This window comes from Channa argus, chromosome 8, assembly GCF_033026475.1.
Source record: "Channa argus isolate prfri chromosome 8, Channa argus male v1.0, whole genome shotgun sequence".
Taxonomy (NCBI): Eukaryota; Metazoa; Chordata; class Actinopteri; order Anabantiformes; family Channidae; genus Channa; species Channa argus.
The window spans coordinates 15,336,004-15,352,778 of NC_090204.1; the positions used below are offsets into that span (position 1 = coordinate 15,336,004).

Here is a 16,775-nt window from a genome sequence, read left to right on the forward strand (position 1 = left end):
ATCACCTTAATGGTGAGTGTTACTGTCATTTGATGTTGAACAATCCTTTTTTTACACTGTAAAGTCTAAATGTAACTGCATTCACCACAAAAACTACAATTTCCAAGCCAACTCACTTTTTATACAGGAGAATAGCGATGACGATGCAGATTATAAAGACGACAGCCAGGACTGGGCCCACAACCCATATGAGTCCGTCACCAGTCTCTACTGGCAGGGGGTTAACCGCCTCCTCAGGAGTCGTCACTGTGTCGGTATAAGGGCTGGTAGCAAACATTTTCTAAACAAGAATACAGGAAAAAGTCAGACTGCAGCATGTGTAAACAAAATCAGAGCAAGTTTTATAAAGCACAAAAATGTAGACAAATATATAAATTAAGTGAACTGGTCAAAATCACACCAAATAGAAAAGAATCGGTCAGTTTCATGTAAACAAAATTAAAGTGAACTATAAATAAAAAATGAAAAAGGAATTGTTAAATGTTTTGGAAATAAATTTTGTCAAAAACTGTAACGAGTAAGTCAGCTGAACTGCGATGACCCAGTAACTCACCCCGGCGGTGGCACTGAGTTCAGCCAGCAGGAAGAAGACATACTCCTGGCCAGCTTCAAGAGGCTTGTTCTCACAGCTGCTGTGGGGGTGGTCAGATCCCACCGTGAAGGTGGAAGGCAGCTGTCTGAAGCAGGCTGTGATGTAGGGCTTCCTTTGGTCCAGCTGAGCCAGCTGACGGCGTGACCGGCGCTTTGGGGTGACCTCCCGCAACAGCTGATTGACGTAAAAGAGTAATAGTTTCTTTTTGTTTCTTTTTGTCACATCTTTTGTTTTTGTGGGTTTATCTTCACCTGTCCCACAGTAAAGCTAGGGACAAACTAATACTTTGTAATAGCTTGTTTAGAATACAGTATGTGGTGTTTTTGTTTATTTAAAAAAAGGGAAAAGAGTCACATATATTTAATAATTACAAAAGCATTAATGTGAATGAAGTGGAACCTTTTTGTCAATAAAACGGGAACCTAAAAATAAAACTAATTCCTGACTTTCTGCCTTTTGAATTTCCCTACAAATACAAATTACTTGTGGGTCTAACTGCTTAAACCTTTCCTCAGGACTAAGTAAGATCAAAGAAAACAAACTGTCAATGTTATTGCTTAGATTCAGAAAGTGGCTGTCTGGCAAAGTTCCATTTAAACAGGCTCCAACCCCCCCTCCCCAACATCAAAACCTCTGATTCACGTCAAACTGCAGACAGAGGTGGGCACTAAGCAGAGGGAATGTGTGTAACCACAAATCCAATAGGGATGGTTGCTGTTGATCTGGCGCTCAAGGTGACCCCGAGCTACGGGAAGAGTGGGAGAAAACTGTAATTCTCTCTGCTGCATGCTAGGGCATAGAAATTAGCATAGCTGAGATGTACTGACGTCTGTGGTACATGGTGTGTACAATCCACAATTTGCCTAGCACATGCAATACTTGGTAACACAAATGTGTGGGGAAAGGGGTTTGCCAGCAAAGAGGACAGTCTCATTAAAGAACTTGTTGCTAAGGTAGTTTCATCATTCCTCTTCCTCTGTATGCTTCCTTCTGTTTAACCCAGTACCTGCAAACAGCCTTAACATTTCTTTAAAGCCACAAACTCCACTGTTAAAAGATCCCACCTCTTCCATGTCCATCTCATCTGGGTTCTTCAGGTTTTTGACAGTTCCCGAGGTCCTCTTAAGTGGCACCACTACAACGAAGAAGTTCCTGAAGACACAGCACCAAAGAAATCCTCTCTTCTTGAAACTGTATAGCAGCTTAGATGCAAACATTCACTACAGGCTAGGAAGGAAACTGAGGTAATGACAATGTGTAGCAGTAATTAGCAGTACGTACAAGAAATCCTAAACTTTCATTGTAAACACGTCACATTCTTGAGCCTGTTGAGACTTACACCGAAATACTCAAAGAAAATTCAGACTGTGCATTCAGACACCAGCTTTTACCGCGGGTTTACTCACTTAACAACATTGGTATCGACTGGTGGGAAAGACATAGTGAGCATGTTGTCAGGCTCAGCATAAATGTCCAGCTTGGGTTTCTTGACGAGGATGAGTGGTGCGGTCCTGGCCACCACACGGTGTCTTGGTCCGCCATCAATGCTTTCCTGGCAGGTCACCCTGAACTCATAGGTGGTGTTGTGCCTTAGCCCAGCGATGAGCACCCTCATTTGCCTAGCATCCACATCCATCTTCTGACGGTTGTACTCAATCTGGAGTTCAACAGATGGTTCAGAAGTTGGTACAGACAGAAGTGTTACAGCTGAATGTGTGATTATTCTGGGAGGTTATTAAAATGGACATTGATATATTATTTGTTGATGGGGGATGAATTAAAACACTGAAATATATAGAACAAATGCAACAAAAACTGCACTACTGTAAAATCCTTTCAATAAGTCATTTTCAATTTCAGAAAAAAAATTTATCTTGCACGATTAGGTTTTTTTTTAATATTTTGGACTTAAATTTAAACTCACTGTGCATTTGTATGGAGACCTGCTTTCAGAAAACTTCCACGCAAGGACTACTGTGGTCTTGGTGGCCCATTTGACAGTGAAATTCTTTGGAACATCTGTCCATGCAAAAAAAATAAATAACAAAAACAGAGAGTATATTTTCAGTTACATGAATATGTAGAGAGACCAAGGAAAGAGAAATAAATGAAGAACCTTTAGTTTGGAAAAAAATAAAAAATACTGTTGTTCCCCTGCAACGATCCTCTGGGTTGGACAGGGAGTGTAACGGTGAGCTGTGATTGGCTGTGAGAAGGGCAATGCCATTGGTTAAGACACACAGCACGTAAGACTCATGGATGACAAACCCATGGAGAACAAGGGTGTGCCCACTGGCTAGCAATCATAAGTAGTGCCAACCCAACTCACCACTGACTTTGAACCCATGACCACTGAACAACCAACCCCTGTGGTCCCAATGCCAACCGTCCCTACATATCTGCTGAGTCTGGGGTGGCACTGCTAACGTGTTGCCATGTGGACATAGAGACAGACCTAAAACACATCATGCCAACAGTTCTCTGCAGTGCATCTGGGGGATGCCATGCCACAAGCTATCCCGTTTAGGGTCAGGGGGAAGGAAAAGAAGGAATTGGGAGGAGGGGGCTGTAGGAAGGGAGGAATATCTCAAAACAAAAAATAAAATAAATAACTACAATAATTTTTGTCATCTTAGAACAGTCCAAACAAACACTTAGAGTGACTGGGTTTGACTAAGGTCCTACCTTGTTTGAAAAGTGGGGATGTGAGATGGCATTAGCTGCGTGAGTGTGCTTGGCAAAGGGCTGCAAGGACGACTGACAGGACTCTCTGATCAATAATCACTTACCTTGCAATTCTAGGATGGTCTCCTTTTTCTCAAAATGACGGACTATAACTTACTGACTTGGGTTTTACCTTGTTTGGGTTAGTCAAGTGAGTATTCCACAGCAAAAAAAGGTCTATATATTTTTTTCTCTCTCTTGAGGACAAGTGGAGGTGGTTGAAGGAGGGAGTGGCATTTTTCATTTTTGTGGAGGTGCTGATTGTCTTTTAGCCAATTTCTAATCCCCTGCCAACTGGGTTGGCATAGAAACAGACAAGCCCTACCTGTTGGATCAAAGGTCACCGTCCGATACTGGATAGGTGGGCTGTAGGGCCCTGGACCTACACTGGTGTGTGCACGTATTTTCACATCGTATACTGAGTTCGGTTTAAGGCTGTTGAGCACATAGCTGGACCGGCTTGGAGGCAAATGGAGCTCTCGTGGTTCTCCTCCTGTACCGGCTTCTTTATAGGCCAATGTGTACTCTGTGATTACCCCATTCCTCTCCGCCAGCACTGGTGGAGACCAGGACAGCTGCACTGAGCAGCATGTCACATTGGAGTCCTCATTAATTTGAGGGTATCCCCCCGGGGTATTTTCGGGCACACGGAGTTCCACCACAGATTCTTCCCCAAAGCCCCCCCTGCTCTTGGCTGAGATTTTAAAGAGATAAGTGGCCCCTCGGTGAATATTGCCCACAGAGTACTGCCGTTCTTGGGGTGCAAATTCTAGCGTGGCCAAAGGAGAGACATCTTTACGGCCAAACTGGAGCCGATAACCCTGCAGGTCCATGCCATTGGTCAAGTCTGGAGGGTCCCAGTGAACCAGAGCAGATGTCTCAGAGTCCTGAGCCACGGACAGATAGGGAGGCCCAGGCACTGTGCAGAAAAAAATAAAAATAAAAAATAAAAAGAGATGAATTTATAGACCTGTTAATCAAAAACTGAACATACAGTTAGGGCTGCAAACACAACTAGTTATTCACATTATGAAACATTGACAAAACATAGCAATGTAAACAAATTAAAGTGTCATTTTTTTTAATAAACATCATTTGTTTACCAAAAAAATTGTGGGGAAACAAAAGAAACTGGTTTTCTATTGAAAACGCAGCTCAGTCTCGCGTTTCCCAAGTCATAAGGTGCACACCATTTCAAGTGCTCGTTAGCTAGACTATCCCTTGTCTTACCACTGCAGAAGCATGGCAAATAAAGACCTCCATCATCAAACGTTCATCGTTGTTGAGCTGAGTAAAATGAGTAATCACTCTACCTATTACCATTTCATGTTACATATAAGCTCCAGCCAAAATCATTTCTGTAATGCAAAGCATCACTAAAACTTTAAGCAGAGAACAGTGCCTCTTTCAGCTGTGAGAGTCAACTCTTCTTGCAAAATGGATGATCTGCGCTTGGGGTCTAGACACCATTCTTCAGAGTGGCCCAGTTTTCCCGCTCTTATGGATGACACATGTCTCATCTTAACTCTCCTTTTAGGCCCCATCATTGAGATAGAGGCAGCAGCAGTTATGGGAAGCCTTCAGTTCTCAAGTTGCCGTCAAAGCTTTGTGAGATGAATGTGGCTGATTCGCACTTGAGGCCCATCTCTCTGTAAATAGTTTCTATCTCGACTTACTCATCTACGTCTCTCCTTTATCAGTAATACAAGGCAGTGGCAGGACAGAAAACTGCCAAATAAAAGAGAGGTTACAGTTGCAGACATATGCACTATTGGTAAGGTACTCAACAGCAATATCCTTTGCAACTGTTTTATTGCAAACTGTGGAAATAATATAAAGCAGGTACTATATTCTTTTAAACATTGTAAATTTGATGTCATCTCAACAAATACGCTTGTGAGACCATTGGTGTGAAAGACTGGAAATCTGCATATTTCTGATTCAAGCCTTTTGCCAACTGGGTTGGCAAACTGGGTCGACGGCAAATTGGATGGTCCAGGCACTGAGAGCTTTCTTAGCACAAATTAAAACAGCTGAATAAGCTTAATGCAAATTTTTACTTCTATTTTAATGTAACATACATTTCGTCATTACCCTAGGGAACCACAATTATGGATACACTTGCCTTCTTCATCACGAAAGTTTGTTAAACAGTAGAATCTGTATGAGCCTTAGGCTTTGTGTCTTATGTACTGTACATCCACTCAAGTGCTTCTTTGTGTCTTATGGACAGTGTGTATGCATGTGCATGTGTTGGAATGATACACATGTACACGTAAAGTATAGACACTAGATTGGAGCCAGCTCCAGCTCCTATATCACTATTCCAGCAGCACAGAGCTATTTGGCTTTCTGCCCAGTATGGACTTAAAGTAATTTGGAGAAGCTAACATTAGTCTGAGGCAACAGTTCTTCTCCTCAGTGGAATAGCATCATCGTGTGTTTGTGTGCCCATACAGACATGCCCATAAGATATATTTCTGTACCAAGATGCAAGTCTTATTGTTACACACACGCAAAGTAACCCACTCTACTCTAGTCCCCACCCTCTGCAAATATAATTCATTTCCGTTTGCTAATGGCCTTCCTTCTGAAGACTGTCGCTAGAGGAAGATGGGGGTGGGTGGGTAGACGGTAGCTAGTCAGCTGAGCCATTGCCGGTAATGGAAAGGCGGGGGTGCCGAGCATCGGGTGAAACAAATGCTCCTAATACTATAGCTCAGCTTGGTGTCATTTAAAAGCCCAGTCTGCCTTCATGTTCACCGCTAATCAAGGAAATAGAATCAGAGGTAATGATCCTGTGATGGCAGTTTGTGTGTGTGTTTTCCATTGTAAATTTCTCTACTTCACTTCTAACCTCAACAGACTGCCAAATGCATCCATTATATTATTACTACCTTTGTAGCCCTGAAACCGTTTATGTTGTTTGTACATTTAAAACCTTATTGCACACCGGGGAGAAGAATCACAGGTACTGAGCCAGAAGATTGGTGTTGGGTGGGGAAGGGGCACAGGGGTTGTTAACGTGTGTACAATTTGTGTGTTCGTGTGTGTGTGTGTGTAGTGCCACAGGGTGAGAGAATGGGGCATTGTGAGGGGATGAAAAATAAGTGAATGAGGGATGATGAAGGTGACTGGGGACAAGGAACAATCTGCTGCAAAGACGGCCAACAGGCATATGAGGACGAAGAAGTGTGTGTGTGTGTGTACATGAGTGATTCTTGGGTTCTTGAACACCTTGATTGTCCCTCTCTTCCCCTCCTTAGTGTTCATCTCTCTGCCACATTACACCATCCCTTACTTTCCCCCCATCTCTCCACATCTACTGTTTCACACTGTCCAATCCCCTTTTTTAATTTCCTAACCTCATCCCCCCACATCCTGCCACCATCACCCTCTCGCTCTCTCTCTGTCCATTTCTGGATCGACCGTGGTTCAATCCCTCCTTGTGGGCCTCCCAGCACGTTTCCCATCAGGCCACAGTATTAACAGCCTGCTGTTGACACTCACTCAGCCTGATTGAGAAAGGAGCAATAAGGTTTTCCTCTCATTTGTCCCCTATCTTAAGAATGCCACACATGTGCACATACCAACAAGTGCATACAAACAAACATATTAAACATGCACTTGTCAGTTAAAGACAAAGCGAATATAAACTACCTACATTTTCAATCATGTCTGTCACCACTCTCTACTCCTCTTCTTAACTACAGAAGAAATTGTCCCACTGATAAACCTGTAGCTTTAGCCTACCTGTTGGCATATCTAACGACATCTGGAGGTAAGAGGTCTTTTTTATTTATTTTATACTTTAAAGGTCATTACAAAATCATCACTCTCACATGAATATTTTCTTCTGCTTTTAATTTAGGCTGCCTCCTCTATGTGTGTGTGAGTGGCAAAGACTTCTAGACAGGGAAATGTCATGGAGTGTAATCTGCAACAAATTTCACATGACCCAGTTGAGGAGCAGGAGCTATTAAGGGGGGGGGGGGGGAGAGAGAGAGAGAGAGAGAGAGCGAGAGAGAGAGGAATGAGAGATGGACATTACAGTGATGTTTTCTCAGTGGACCAAGATTACAATCAGGAACCTGCTAAACATGCAATGAGGTGATGAGGTGAAGATAGCCTGTCCTGTCTTGTCTCTATCTCTCACACACACACACACACACACACACACACACCATTCCTTGCACGCCCAAATGTTTCCAGTTTTGCAAGACTTTACTTCAATCTCAGTTGGTCTCATGTTAGGAGTGTGTGTTGGGTAACCCATTGCACAAGCTACCTATAGAATGCGCTCTTTGTATCCTAATGTTAAATTTTTATTTTGAGTTTGTTTTACTTTCTTTGTTTGTAACTTTCTTATGATACAGCAGTAAATACATTTTCCACATGAGTTTCGAACGAGAAAGGAAGAAAGACAGAATGGTCATTGATTGCTTCTTCTTTCATCCTGATGGGGAAAAAAATCTTCAATGTGCAGATGGGATGGCAGAATAACAGTTTCAGATGCTAACATTTAAATCTTTTGTCAATAAAGGCTCCTTTAGGCCCTCTCAGAAACTTTGTATGTTGTTGGCCATGGTTAAGTCTGTTTCTCCAATTCTCAAAAAGAGTTTGAAGAGTATGAATCATAAAAAGGCACATTTCAAAGCTGGCTTTCATTCGGCAAACAAAGAGAGTTCCAGCCACAGAATAAATGTTGTTTGTCTGTGACTCACAAATAGGTGCACAGTTCTACTTCTTTTTATATCCTACAAAATCCTGAGATTGATTGTTTTGGATACTTTCTGATACACCAAACTACCAGAGAGGTTTATTGGAATGTCTAGAATATCAAAAGACATTGATGTGAATCGAATCGACCTGCCACAACAAAAATATTCATTGATTTGCTTTTCAGACTTTAACATTTTCCAAAAAGAGTAAGATGTCAGAGTTTCTCTAGGCCATCCTAAAGTACATGCTATACGCATTCAGAATATATATAAATATATTTAGTGTACATATAAATTCAATTGACTTGCCAAAATTAGACTATGTGTGTAATTCATAACTTGACTGGTTACTAATATGAGATCGGTGTTTACAGTCACATGGTCCTACTGTGGACATAATGTAGAAACGTATCTCTGGAGAAAATAAATAGAGGCCTTTCACAAAAGATGTTGACATGTTTTACAAAGTTCTCACAAAGCATTAAAATTACCGTTTTTCCCTGCTTGTTACAGATCTCAGGAAACTTTAAGAGATCCAGCTATTCTAGCTGCTATCCTAGCTATCCTAACATCCATGAAAAAAGGCTACTGAGGCTCATTTTCCCCCAAACTCTCACCCTTTTCACTTTTCCATTTATCTTGGCCCTCTGGTATAAACAGTTTCAATAGTAAAAAAGAGAGAGAGAGCTTTCCCTCTGAGGGACAGATGGAGTGCACTAGACTGGCATATCAGTCAGCCAGCCCTGACAAGAAGATGGAGAGTGACAGAGCTCACTCAAGCCCTGTGGCAGTGTCACGCTCTCTGACACCTGTAACACATACACCTGTCGGGGTCTGGGAAATGTTTGTGTTTGTGTTGGGTTAGGCTGCGAGAATCCGTGGTGTGTGTATCTGTTGGTGTGTTTTATTTTATAATTGTGTGCATGTGCAATGGCACGCAATGGGTCTGGATACATATGTGTGGAGACTTTGCTCATGACTAAGTGTGAGTGATAAGGTGTTTATGCAGCCATGTGTGAGGGTGTGTGTATTTGTATGGATATGCATGCACATGTACTGTACATATTGGCTCTCTGAAGCCTCAGGCTCTAAAAGTCCAGTTAAACTGGTGTGCCAGCAGGTAGCAACAAGGGAAAAAACTGAAGAAGACAAGGCTTTGTAGTGTGCAGGCATTAGCCTCCAGTATTTTATCCCTACAGCTCAAACCAAAGACCCAACAGGGATTTTCGAGCTGTCATAATCTGTCTGAAAAATCTCCAAGTACCCCACACCACTGCCTTGATCTCTAAAAATCTTTAGATAGTTTTCTGAGCATCAGTCAAATAGTAAATGCTGCCCTGATAGAAGCAAACATTAGCACTGCTTTGCTGAACCATTTATGAATCCAGACATACATTCCTCAGATTTGGAAAGAAGAAGAAATTCATAAAGATTTTAAAATTATTTTTGCCTGTTTTGAGTGAAGCCGAGTAGCAGAATAAGGAGAGGCAGTGCTAGGCAGAGAAGTGTGAATTGATTTACAGTCTCACGCTTATACTGGTTTAAGTTGCTATTTGTTACTTTAATTAAACATTATTAAGCATTTGCTTAATTTCTTCTTTTTCTAAATGTTCTGACTAGTTACCACATTGTGGCTGTAAATAAGAATCATCTCAAAGTTGGCCATCAAACCCAGAGGTGGCAGTCTAGCAATAGCAGCAGGTTAGGAATGTTGAGGAACCTCTGTGCACAGCATCCCTTCAGAAACAAGCTGAAACAAGCTGAACAAAGGTTTAAGTCAAACCAACAAAAAACGATTTATCTTTGTGCTGACCTGCCCCTTTGGTCACCACCAGTTTGGGTTTGCTCCGGGCTCCATCCCCCTTGGTGGTGTATGCTGCCACAGTGATGGAATAAGTGGTGTCTGGCTTGAGTCCTCCAATGACCATTTCCTACAGGAGCAAGGGAAGAAAAAGGAACAGGAAAATGTCAAAATGTGTGTTGAATTTTTGATGATTTGACCCCACTTCATGCACCTCAAACTGCCTTATGCAGAATGGTAATCTGAGTAAAGTGTCTCCTGTTCCTCTTTATTAATTTTCACGAGGCATGCATTAAAAGTAACATTCTCCCCCTGTGTAATGGGAGACCATTCCATTAAGTAAATTCTTAAGAGTTGCCTAGGTGGAGGAGGGACATTAGATATGTAAATGGAAAGTACCTCCCTTATTCCTTTAGCAATATTCCAATCAACAACTTAACTTTGTGATAAATGCATGCTGAATACATCCTGGCCATTTGCTGGCAGTTTTTACCTCAGCCATTAAGTTTCCTTGAGTCCTCTTCAAAGAGAGGCTTCCGATCAATTCTAATGAATCTTTCAAGAGAGCAGGTTTGAACGAATGCGGAATGAAGTTTTTAACAGGCTGGTTGGCAGAGGGATGGGAGAGGTCAATAAAGGAAAATGAGCTATAAGTACTGTGTTTGCACTTGAGATGTTATTCACGTAATTCAATGACTGGGGTTTCAAATCTGGGTTCAAAATAAGGGTCAAGTTTGCTGAAAATAATCTACAGTTATGAGAGAATGAGTAAAATTTCAAAGATCATAGATGGATGTTCTGTAAACCACTGTTTTCAACACTAGACAATACGAAAGAAGTGTGTGAACAATTGGCAAAAAAGTAATTCTAAGGCAGCACAAAGAAAATAAATATCATGGTTTAAAAATCACAGACACAAAAAAAGAAAACCACCAGAGCACAAGACAAAACACACTGTATCAACACACAACATGACAGCATAGCATTAGCATTCCAGGCACAGTGGGCAGTGGATATTGCATCAGCCAGAAGTTGTAGAAAGTAGATGGCAAGAGAAGTTTGTCCTTTTTCCACAGTGCTATATAGATAGTGTGGATGTTGGCTGCCAAGACAGCTGAGGTGAAACCTTATAGACACTTTGTTATCCAAACTTACTGCGTAAAGATTGGAGGGGTCATGTAAACTGTGAATCCAACCAGGTTGATGCAATACCCGCTGTTTATATCTTTTCAGCTACACAAAGCACTCAGGCGAAACTTCATACTCACATATTCAGCTGTATCGTCCGTTTCCCACTAACCCCCCCCCGCCAAAGAGGAGAGTGCAGGAGAGAGAGAGAGAGAGAAAGCAATATTTTTTAAAAGAGAAGAGAAAAGAAAGGGAAGAAATAGGATTATGAGAGATGGTGGCATTAGAGGTTTGAGTGCAGAGGGCTGCCATCAGAAATAGGTCACAAATTTTGCAAGGTCAGGAGAAAGAGAAGCTACTTTAGTCTTATATTATGAGAGGCCACTGAAACAAGGCTGAGAGTTGTATATGTCTTCTTGTGGCGCCTGGAGATGTTGCTGCACTAAATCACTAATAGCTACGGCTACTAGTTATTTTTGCTGAACTGTAGCTTTAAGGAGTTTAATTTCAAAATAAACAAAAATATGTGACTAAAAATATAATTTTGCCTGGCATTCTTTGCTAACAGCTGGGCGCATGCACTGCTTTGGACTGTATAATTTAAGCCATTTAAGCTCATTCTATTCTTAGACTCTTTGAGGGTCAGCTAAATGCCAAAAATGTAAACTTGATGCTGGTGGCATTTGGCATGAATAGTCCTTTCATTCATTGCATGGAGCCATTCTTTTCTATGTTGTTTACACTATTGCTTCGAGGCTGTAATTTCCATTTGGATGATTGCTACTGTGCACAACAGTCTCGCTGTGGCGGAATTCATCCAACATTTTGTTGACAGAAGTTTTGTAAAAAGGGAAAAAAAAGAGAGCGAGAGAAAAAAGGCCATTACACGGGGCTCCGTTACAATTCCAGCTGTCAGTAGATTCTGGCTTTTGGTTAAATGTTTTTGTGCCAATTTTACTTTCCCTCCAAGGGACAGAACAGTATAATCAGCGTTTTCTTTTGAGTCTTTGCATCTCATACAAGCACAACATTTCATGGCAGATGTTGCCACAAAGCAGGGGTCTAGACATTCCTAATAAAAGCCATGGAGGCAGAAGAGGGAGGACAAGATGAGTGAAGCTTTGATTACAGTTCTTGTTGTTGGCTGAGGGCAAAAGAATATTACAGCAATATGAAATGAAATCCAAGAAAGAAGAGAACCCATATCACTTCCTGTACTCCAGCCGCAGCCACAACAAGCAAGAAAAAAGTGTGAGAAAAAGTTGGGCAAAGTCTTCTTTAAATATACAATGAGACTTGAAACATTACATGGCAAACAAACGTTGTTTTTATCTGCTTAATAGGTGTAGTGTTGTTGCATTGTGATTAAAAAGCGATTCAAAGGCAGGCTGGGGCGTATTTGCAATTTCATTTAAGCAAAAACTGCACTGATGCACTGTGTGAGCATGTGGTGTAGTGAAATTGACATTTTTCTGACTTAACTGCTTTGTAGTGATGAAGCTGTGACCTGATCATACCTGGGCATCAGCCAGCATGACATCCTTGATGAGGGGCAGGCCCCTTGACTCGCCATTTTCCACGCGCACATAGTGAACCTGGTAGCCACGGATCTGACCATGCTGCTTGCCCGGTGTCAAGGAGCGCCACATCACCTTTAGTGCTGTGGAGTTAAGGACCTCCACCTCCACCCGCCTTGGAGGAGCCCCAGGAACTATGAGCAACAAGACAAAAAGTCAAATCAGAATAATTTTGCTGTATAACTACGGTTTGGATTTGGATTGTAAAGATATTAGTGGAAATGTGGAAAAGTGAACGTTCCTCTATTAACAAGTGCAATAAAATACCAGGCTCACTACATAACCTTCACACCATTTATGAGCACAATTCAGCCTGTGATTCACACATACTGTACAACTATGTCAGGACAATAACACACAATATCCATGAGATATACTGACAGCTGGCAGGAGTGATGGACAGAGACAATAAAAAACAACAAAGACACTCCAGTGTCAGCCTCCCTGCAGTACAATATCCCCCAAAACACCACACACATCACTACCATTTTCCTCTGTCTTCTCTACATTTTCAATATGCGTGTGCTGTGTCTGTCTGCCATCAGTTGGATGGTCTCTCAGTCATAACGACAGGTCTTTATGGAAGGCCTTGCTTTAGTGAGCCATGGACCGGCCTTTTCTGAGATGGATATGGCATTAATAAAACTTCTTCACTCTAACTGCTTCCATTTGCGCCTCCACAAACACTTCAAGCACCCCTCTTCCCACGTAAATCACAACCCCACTTTCCCACATCTCTCCCAGGATCATGCACAAATCTTGTTTACTGCAAAAATTTGTTGTACCTTTTAGCCTCGCTTCTTATTTCTCTAACTGGCGCTTCTCTGTCACACGTCATTATTGTGATGACACTAGAAAATTTGTTAAAGCTATTGTCAGTGCTCTGTAGCTTTCATCTGTGCACTTCGTGTAACGGGCGTCTTTTAAAACAGGCATGGGAAGAACTGAAGCTCGTCTCTGCTGTTGCACTGCTTGTACATCAGTGTTAGAAAATACTTAAAATGCTGTGGTAATGGATGTGAAATGGATCGTAGAGAGGAACAGTCAATGTCTGCCATCCATCAATGGCTCAGACGTGCTCGGACATGTTCACCTCTTTACTTTTCAGTTTATGTATTTTATTGTTCAGCTGCTTTTCTCCTTCCTGTCGTTGTCGTGACTATTAACCTTAAAAGTAAAAGATACAGTATTTATTTCTATTATTTTTTACACTTTTGAGGTTGAGGTGTTTTACAAGCAAAATCTTTCTACTTCGTGTGACACTGTCACAGTTACTGAACGTGAACAGCAGTTCGTAAAAACAAAAATCTATTTGTCTACTTATATTCAGTATCAGGGGAAGTCAACTCAGCTTATTTTCCCTTTTTCCAACAACGCCATGGTTCACAATCCTATAGTCTCTGTGTTTCAGTGGAGTCAGTCAAGCCTGTGTACAGCACTCCAGGGTAGGGCTTAGTAGGGATTGGGAGGGTATTAATTCAAATTTTTTTTTTAAGAACATTTTTTGCACACCTGCTACCTTAACCTTTAAACTACCGTTGACACCATAAATGTATGTATTGTATCCCCCACGCAGTGTACAGCACTCATAAATGGTTATGGCTCTCAGCTGAGCAATGGGATCCTGTTAAAAGCCGACAGATAGAGGCAGTATATGCGATGTGGTTGCTGTTATGAATTACATTGTTTAGTTATGTTTAATAGGAGCACATTTGATTTCCCAAGTGTGTTATCCATTTTAAGTGAAGTCATTCCATGTGGTTTGCTGTAACTAGTCCTATAACCTACAAACAAATATGTTGATACACCTTTGAAACTATGTAACAAACTGTTACTGGACCGTTAAACTGGATACACTGTTCACACACACACACGATATACAAATACACAAACATAGCTTAAGGCGCATTCACCATCAAACTAAAACTAATCAATTTCATCTCTAGATAAGTTTTGCTTCTACACATTAGGGACTCATGTACCGTCTTCGTCCGTCCGGCAGATCAGGGGCTCGCTCTCAGGTCCTGGGCCAATGACAGTTAAGGCTGTCACAGTGATGCGGTACTGGGTCCACTTCTCCAATCGCTGCAGCAGCACCTGCTCTTCAGTGGCAGGCACCATTGGCTCCTCGATCGGTTCCCCATCATCACTGCCTCCTTCTGATGTGCCCACCACTTGGTAGCGCACCCTATATCCCGCCAGGACACCGTTCTGACTCTTCAAAGGTGGGGGGCGCCAACTTACCAGCAGGGTGGTGGAGCTGGTGCTGCTGCACTTAATGTCTTGAGGGGGGGCTGAGGGCTCTGGTGAGGTGGAAAGTACAGGAAGGAAGGGGGTCGAGGACGAGGAAGTTGGGGAGGGGGGAAGGCAGGGGTGAAAAAACAAAAAAATAAAAAGATGGGAGAGATAAAGAAAATGCTAAAAGGAAAATTCAAAACTTAAAAACAATAAGAATAATTCAAACTGAAATTGGAACAAAAAGCCACAGGCAAAAGTATGTAAAAAAAATAAAATAAAATCAAGCAAATGTCAACAAAAGGCTATAGCATAAGCTTGTGTAATAATGAATCAATTCTGCATGTTTTGGCATTAAATGGTTTTAACTTTATAGTGTTCTGTATTATTTGCTACTGAGAAACTCAAACTAACAACATTTAACCCTAATAACAACTGAAGTCTTTACGGTCATGTCTCACAATATAGGTGGTGATGGATCTGATACAGTCTTGTTCATGTCAACCCAAGCTGAGGTTTTAATCCTAAACCAATAGCAACAGGTAAATATTGCAGTCACAAGCACTAAAACCCTACTATTTCCAACAAAGCTGTCAATGTAAAGACTAATTAATTAAAGTATTAAGAAGATGATGCATAAGCTAAAACACATTTATATTTACGTGTATTGTTAGTTAATTAAATAAAGATTTCTGGCAGCTGTCTTGGGTAGTTATATTAATCTGATTTACCAAATTCAAACATTTTACTGAGAAGCATTTGTAATTTTGTAATTTTGAGCTTTAAGTGAAATGAACATATGCTGCAATAAGCAATTTTTCCTGAGTTTAACCTAGCACTGAGGTGGGGTAGTCTGTCTTTTTAATTTGTAGCAGTAAAAAAGCTTTCAAATACAGTGGCTTGTATTTCTGTCTGAAATGTCCTAAACATATTAAAACCTGCACATCTGTAAACATTTTAAATCAAACTCAGTCCCTCTCACTTCTAAGCTCTTACACAGCTTGTGCTTGTCCAGACTGTGCTGTGCAGCCAGCGATAAAATGTTTCACTTCTCATCCAGCGCTTGCTATTATATGAATAAGAGGGCATGTATGAAAACATTTTTACCCAAGTCAGGTTTCCTCTATTCCTTACAAAATGGTTTTGTGTAAGAATATTGCCTTCATCTCGGTGTGACAATCCAATTCATTATTACATTTTTGTTTGTTACATAAAGGAAAAATAGCACAATAATCAAATCGCAAATAAAATACCATCAAAAAAAAAAAAAAAAAAAAAAAAAAAGGCATTCCACACACGGAAACTTAAGAGATGCACGCAAATCAAATCCACAAAAACAAACAGCATGTTGTCATTCCGAAACAAAGACTGAAGAAATAAATTATGAACTGAAGGAGGGTACTGGGAAATGAATTTCTCTGTAACCCAGGTGACTCGAAAGAAGGAACCACAACGACAGTTAATGTTCAAAATAACAACTCATGAAAAAAAAATAAAAAAATACTCAGCATAAACAAAAAATTTGAACATTTAACTTAAAAAACAAACAAAAAAAAAACTATAAACAAGAAGAAATCACAGGCATTGTCTGCATCATACGTACCTGACTCCCAAACATACTACATTTTAAAGACTTTCTTACCACCAGCACCTGACTACAGAACGTGCTTACTCTATAGTCAGTGAGCTGCAACACTTTTCCTCCCAGAAAGCATGAATACATTTTTGAGATCTATTCCCATTTTAATCAGTAAACAACATTACTTTTGACCCACTGAGAGTTGTGGAGCCATTTTTGGGGTTACTGGGAGGGACAGAGTTGGCTCTGTGCTGTAGCCAGGGCTGTTAAATACTCATATCTTTGAGCTGGAGGGTCCACAAGACTGTGAGAGGGGAAGGCTTGTTAACAAAGAACATCCTTCCATGTTAACAATTTGTTCAAATAAATCCCATTTCATAGCCCTGCGCCTATGCATCTCCTTAAAGCTTACTGCCAT

General features: G+C 41.1%; 1 protein-coding gene across 12 annotated transcripts in view; it reads right to left on the bottom strand.

Moving 5' to 3' along the window:
* The window catches only part of ptprsa (protein tyrosine phosphatase receptor type Sa), a 213,214-nt gene that overhangs the window by 37,931 nt on the left and 158,508 nt on the right, over positions 1-16,775 (bottom strand). For 6 of the 12 annotated variants that reach the window (XM_067512143.1, XM_067512140.1, XM_067512144.1 and 3 more), the window contains 10 exons: positions 14,526-14,846; positions 12,484-12,677; positions 11,107-11,133; positions 9,851-9,968; positions 3,642-4,235; positions 2,517-2,611; positions 1,999-2,249; positions 1,657-1,744; positions 554-766; positions 117-280 (listed from right to left, as the gene is read on the bottom strand). In XM_067512143.1, coding sequence (XP_067368244.1) covers positions 117-280; positions 554-766; positions 1,657-1,744; positions 1,999-2,249; positions 2,517-2,611; positions 3,642-4,235; positions 9,851-9,968; positions 11,107-11,133; positions 12,484-12,677; positions 14,526-14,846 — 2,065 coding nt within the window. The remainder of the gene's footprint in view (positions 1-116; positions 281-553; positions 767-1,656; positions 1,745-1,998; positions 2,250-2,516; positions 2,612-3,641; positions 4,236-9,850; positions 9,969-11,106; positions 11,134-12,483; positions 12,678-14,525; positions 14,847-16,775) is intronic. The other 6 variants (XM_067512145.1, XM_067512146.1, XM_067512151.1 and 3 more) reach the window with 2 other exon arrangements.